General features: G+C 45.8%; 1 protein-coding gene across 2 annotated transcripts in view; it reads right to left on the bottom strand.

Annotated features, from left to right (window-relative positions):
- Positions 1 to 7073, bottom strand: part of plp1b (proteolipid protein 1b) — an 8824-nt gene extending 1751 nt beyond the window's left edge. The window contains exons 1-4 of one of the 2 annotated variants that reach the window (XM_053679411.1): positions 6914 to 7073; positions 1418 to 1604; positions 1086 to 1242; positions 72 to 249 (exon numbers count right to left, since the gene is read on the bottom strand). In XM_053679411.1, the coding sequence (XP_053535386.1) occupies positions 72 to 249; positions 1086 to 1242; positions 1418 to 1604; positions 6914 to 6917 (526 nt within the window). In that variant the 5' untranslated portion in view covers positions 6918 to 7073. Of the gene's footprint in view, positions 1 to 71; positions 250 to 1085; positions 1243 to 1417; positions 1605 to 2782; positions 3456 to 6913 lie in introns of those variants that run through there. The other variant, XM_053679410.1, reaches the window with a different exon arrangement.
- Between the last annotated feature and the right edge of the window lie 427 nt (positions 7074 to 7500).

The raw sequence follows: 7500 nt of genomic DNA on the forward strand, positions 1-7500 counted from the left end.
TCAGATATCTCAGAAACACACACACACACACACACACACACACACACACACACACACACACACACACACACCGTACTGCCGCGCGTCCACGCACACCCAGGCGTGTTGGTTTAAGCTGGTGGTGGTCTCAGACAGGATGTGCACGGTGTGGCAGGTCTCGGCCATGTTGAACAGGAAGTAGACGGGAATGACAGAGAAGGCGAACACCACGAGCCAAATCACCGCCAACACACACGTCACGATCAGGAACTACGGCAAGAGACACCAGACACACAGCGGGGGACATTAAACGCAGTCACACACACTCTAACACACACACATACACACACACACACACACACACACACTCTAACACACACACACATACACACACACACACACACACACTCACTCGCACACTCACACACACTCACACACTCACACATACGCACTCACACACACACTCACACACACTCACACATACACACTCACACTCACACACACTCACACATACACACTCACACTCATACACACTCACACATACACACACACTCACACATATACACTCACTCACACATACTAATACACTCACACACACTCACACACACACACTCACACACACACACTCACACACACTCACACATACACACACACACACTCACACACTCACACATACGCACTCACACACTCACACACACACTCACACATATACACTCACTCACACATACTCATACACTCACACACACTCACACATACACACACTCACACACTCACACATACACACACACTCACACACACACACACTCACACATATACACTCACTCACACATACTAATACACTCACACACACTCACACACTCACACACTCACACATACGCACTCACACACACACACACACACACACACTCACACACACTCACACATACACACACACACACACACACTCACACATACGCACTCACACACTCACACACACACACACTCACACATATACACTCACTCACACATACTCATACACTCACACACACTCACACACACTCACACACTCACACATGCACACTCACTCACACTCACACACACACACACTCACACACACACACACTCACGGTGAGGCTGAGGCAGCGGCTGAACTTGGTACTCCGGAATTCTCCGAAGGTTTGCTTGACGGCGCTCGTGGTGTAAAATCCCTCAGCGAGCAACAAAATCCCGTACAGGAAGAAGAACGACGCTAGGCCGTAAACCACATACTGAAAATATTTAATACTGCACACACACACACACACACACACACACACACACACACACACACACACACAGGTTAGAACGCTAATTAACATTAAACATTATATAATGATTTTTGCTTTTGTATAAATAATAATAAATGTGCAGTGTGTGTGTGTGTGTGTGTGTGTGTGTGTGTGTGTGTGTAGACACTCACAAGTCAGCGAGCACCTCGAAGTCTTGCTGTGCACGGGCGAAGTGTGTGTGAACGAGTGTGTGTGTGTGTGTGAGGGCCTCGTGTGCTCCGGCACAGAAGAGCGCGACTCCGGCGTAACACAGCAGCGTGGCGCTCAGAGTGATGTACGGCACGGCGCCAAGGCAACGCACACAGCTGTCATAGCAACCTGAGGGCGAGTCACACACCAGCACGGCCAACACACACAACACACACAACACACACACACACATCAGGGTCTCACACACACGCTCACAACACACACACGCTCACAACACACACGCTCACAACACACACGCTCACAACACACACACGCTCACAACACACACACGCTCACAACACACACACGCTCACAACACACACACGCTCACACTCACAACACCCACACGCTCACAACACACACACGCTCACAACACACACGCTTACAACACACACGCTCACAACACACACACGCTCACAACACACACACGCTCACAACACACACACGCTCACAACACACACGCTCACAACACACACACGCTCACAACACACACACGCTCACAACACACACACGCTCACAACACACACACGCTCACAACACACACGCTCACAACACACACGCTCACAACACACACACGCTCACAACACACACACGCTCACAATCACAACACACACACACATCAGGGTCTCACCTCACACACATTCACAACACACACACATCAAGGTCACACACACTCAAAACACACACACACAAGCTCACACACGCACACATCAGAGTCACACACACTCGCAACACACCCGCTCACAACACACACACACACACACACACACACACACACACTCAAAAACAACACACTTACAGCACTCACACAAAGCTCTCACACACACACACTTATAGCACTTACATGCAGCTCACACATTTCAGAATCTCGCACACACACACACACACACACACACAATAATCACACATACACATATTAAGGACTAAACCAAGCTACATCTGGAACACACACACACAAACACACACACACATGAGTACACACTTAGTTATATAACATACACACATTAACCATGGACACTGTTAGTTTGAGTGTGTTAACATCTCAGTAAATACGCACACACACACACACACACACACACACACACACACACACACACACACAGATTCAGTTAGTGTGTGAGTGTGGATTAGATCATCAGCGCCACCAATCACAGCCAGGCACAGCGCAGCACAGCCAATCAGAACCTTCTCAGTTCCCACAATGCCAGTGTGAGTGTGTGAACTGAAGGTCTCGGGTCAGTGCGTTGGCAGGTGCTAATGTTAGCGTTAGCATTAGCACTCCGGTGACAGCTGTTCTCAGATCAGACCTAAAACTTTACACAGCCAGGGCTGCTTCATCGGGAACATCTTCACCAACGAGCAGAGAGAACCTTCTACCCTTCAGCTAAACCAGAGAACCTTCTAGATTCTGCTTTTCTTCTCCAGCCGCACTGCGGAACCTTCTAAACTTAGCTCAGACACTCCAGAGCTCCAGAACACACACAAGACCAAGACAGAACAATGATTTATCTTCAGCAACGGTGCTCCGAACAGCCCAGAGGACGTTCTAGACCTGGCTCTCTTTAGATGCAGCTCCAGTCCCTTCAGAAGAACGTTAGACTTGTTCCTAATGCTCCAGAACCACAGAAGAATGTTCTAGGCTCGATGTTGATGCTCCTGAGACATCACCAGAATGTTCTAGACTCTCGCCTTGGCTCTGCTCCAGACCCACTGTAAGGTGTTGTAGATGTGTTCACTTGGTCCTGAAGTTCCAGAGACGTCGCACCGTGACGCGAGATGTTCTAGACTCAAAAAAATCATTGATCAGAAGTGAGGTCTGTCCTGCTGTCTCATCACTGACTCTACACCTCCATCTCATCACTCTATCCCTCCCTCCAGATGAGGGCGGAGCTTAGGGGTGTGTGTGTGTGTGTGTGAAAGCCTCACTGTGTGATCAACAATGGCTTTTGTTTCAGGAATAGATACAAAGACTGATTGTGTGATACAGTAAACAACACACACACACACACACACACACACACACTCACACACACACACACACACACACACACACACACACACACACACACACACACACACACAGCTACATCACTTCTCCAGCACAGGCAGGCTCACACTGGCACCAAGAGGTCAGAGATCATAATGAGGTCAAGGTCACAGCAGGACTTGGACTGTGTGTGTGTGTGTGTGTGTGTGTGTGTGTGTGTGTGTGCGCGTGTGTGTGTGTGTGTGTGTGTGTTGGGGTCTAATGAGGTCTCACTGCTGTTTCATTATATAATCACAAATGTCTGACCATCATCATTCCACTTTGGACACCTCCCACACACACACACACACACACACACACACACACACACACACACACACAACACACTTACACCTAACACACTTACACACACACACACACACACACCTAACACACTTACACACATCTAACACACACTCACACACACTTGGGGCGGCTGTGTCTCAGGTGGTAGAGCGGGTTGTACACTAATCGTAGGGTTGGAGGTTCGATTCCCTGCCCACGTGACTCCACATGCCAAAGTGTCCTTGAGCAAGACACTGAACCCCAAGTTGCTTCCAATGGCAAGTTAGTGTATTGCATGGCAGCTCTGCTACCACTGGTGTGTGAGTGGGTGTGTGTGTGTGTGTGTGTGAGTGTGTGTGTGTGTGTGTGTGTGTGTGTGTGTGTGTGTGTGTGTGTGATGGATGAATGAGACACAGTGTAAAGCGATTTGGATAAAAGCGCTATATAAGTGCACCATTTACTCACACCTAACACACTTACACACACTTACACACACATACACACTCACACCTAACACACCTAACACATACACACACACACCTAACACACTTACACACACATACACACTCACACCTAACACACTTACACACACATATACACTCACACCTAACACACTTACACACACATACACACTCACACACACATACACACTCACACCTAACACACACACACACACACCTAACACACTTACACACACATATACACTCACACCTAACACACTTACACACACTTACACACACATACACACTCACACCTAACACACACACACACACACACCTAACACACTTACACACACATACACACTCACACCTAACACACTTACACACACATATACACTCACACCTAACACACTTACACACACACATACACACTCACACACACATACACACTCACACCTAACACACACACACACACACCTAACACACTTACACACACATACACACTCACACCTAACACACTTACACACACATATACACTCACACCTAACACACACACACACACTTACACACACACCTAACACACTTACACACACACCTAACACACTTACACACACATACACACTCACACCTAACACACACACACACACACCTAACACACACACACACACTTACACACACATACACACTCACACCTAACACACACACACACACACACACACCTAACACACACACACACACACCTAACACACTTACACACACATACACACTTACACCTAACACACTTACACACACATATACACTCACACCTAACACACACACACTTACACACACACCTACACACACACACACATACACACTCACACCTAACACACTTACACACACATACACACTCACACCTAACACACTTACACACACACATACACACTTACACACACATACACACTCACACCTAACACACACACACACACACACACACACATACACACCTAACACACTTACACACACACCTAACACACACACACACACACACCTAACACACTTACACACACACCTAACACACCTAACACACACACACACACACCTAACACACTTGCACACACATACACACCTAACACACTTACACACACATACACACCTAACACACTTACACACACACATACACACACATACACACTTACACACCTAACACACTTACACACACATACACACTTACACACACACCTAACACACTTACACACACACGCACACACACACCTAAAACACTTACTCACACACCTAACACACACACCTAACACACTTACACACACACCTAACACACTTACACACACACCTAACACACCTAACACACTTACACACACACCTAACACACTTACACACACACCTAACACACCTAACACACACACACACACACCTAACACACTTACACACACTTACACACATACACACTTACACACACATACACACTCACACCTAACACACATACACACTTACACACACATACACACTCACACCTCACACACTTACACACACACATACACACTTACACACACATACACACTTACACCTAACACACTTACACACACACTTACACACACTTACACACTCAAGTGTTTTATTCCTCTTACACCACAGCAATTTCTATGACACTTTTAGATTAATTAAGACACTGCACATATTTCTGAAATGTTTGTAACTACATTTAATGTTGTGGAACGTGGGTGAAACTATTTCACAGAGAAACCGGAAGAACTCCTCTGTGCTGAAGATGCAGGAACCTTAAAGTCACAGCTTCACCTCTGACTGTTACACAGCGCTGACACTGGAGACTCCTTCCACACACGTTACATTAATGTGTCTTTTCTTAGTCTTAGATGATGTGGAGTGTGCGCTGTACACGTCCCTGTGTGTGAGCCGTTACTATAGAAACCATAACGTATTAGAACCAACACGTTAATATAAACCTGCGCTCCTGTCAGAGCTTCTGATATAGAAAACTAATCACCACCTTCTGACCAATCACAATCCAGAACTCAGCAGCGCTACTTATAATATCACATTAATTGAATGTTTAAAAAAAAATCTGATATCATGTCTCTCCTTTTGCTTGATTAAAAGCTTTACTCTTATTTTAAAGCTAAAGCTGGCAGACCTCAAAAACTGTAAACGTTCGGTGTCCAAGTATCATCACCTGTGAGAGAGGCGGAGCTCGTTAACACCTCATTAACCCTAAATGACCTCCTGATGACTATTAACCAATCAGAACACACTTCATTAGTGTTGGAAAGATAGAAAGTCCTGACCTCAGAGAAAAGCTTGTAAAGTGAACTCAGACACACACACACACACACACACACACACACACACACACACACACACACTTACACACTTGTACACTTGTGGAGCAGGGACACGATAGTAATGCAGTTTAATCATTACTGTCACTGAGACACTTCACATTTATCTCATTATCTGTCACTCCATCTGATCTTCAACACTAACACACATTAAACACCACAATCTACCAAATACACCTGTCTGAAACACACACCTTAACACACATAAATACACATACACACATATCTCGGCCATTATACACCAACACAACACACACACACAAACATACACAATGCAACAGTTTGCACCACAAAAATGAAAGCCTGTGTGTGTATATATATTAGAGAACTTACCCATGTGTACCGGCGTGTGTATGTCAGTGTGAATGTGTGTGCGTGTGTGTGTGTGTGCGTATGTGTGTGTGTGAGTGTGTGTGTATTGCGGGGCGGTGGTCCGAGGGGTTTTGCTGCTCGGTTGCCTGTGATGTGGTGATAAAGTGACTCTCACACTTCTCTCTTCTTTTATCGTTCTCACTCGTGCTTTTGTTTCCAAAACAATAAACAGACCCCCTGCACACACACGCACACACACACACACACACACACACACACATGCACACACACACGGGACTGGGGCAGATCTTAAAGACACAGTGTTCTCTTTAATGATATTTTTTAAGGTGCTGATATTTCTGTTTAAATAAAAACATGAATGGTTTATCATTTCTTTTAATCATTAGGAAACTGGCTGATCTTTTTTATTTACTTTATTTAGTCTAAAACAGTTTGGCTGATTATTCTATATAAGTAACATCTTATTGGCTGACCAGTATCGGTATCAGGTAACGTACCACTACCCCTAACCCTCAGTATGGGTATCAGGTAACGTACCACTACCCCTAACCCTCAGTATCGGTATCAGGTAACGTACCACTACCCCT

The sequence above is a fragment of the Ictalurus punctatus genome, unplaced genomic scaffold, assembly GCF_001660625.3.
Source record: "Ictalurus punctatus breed USDA103 unplaced genomic scaffold, Coco_2.0 tig00163740, whole genome shotgun sequence".
NCBI classification, from domain to species: Eukaryota; Metazoa; Chordata; class Actinopteri; order Siluriformes; family Ictaluridae; genus Ictalurus; species Ictalurus punctatus.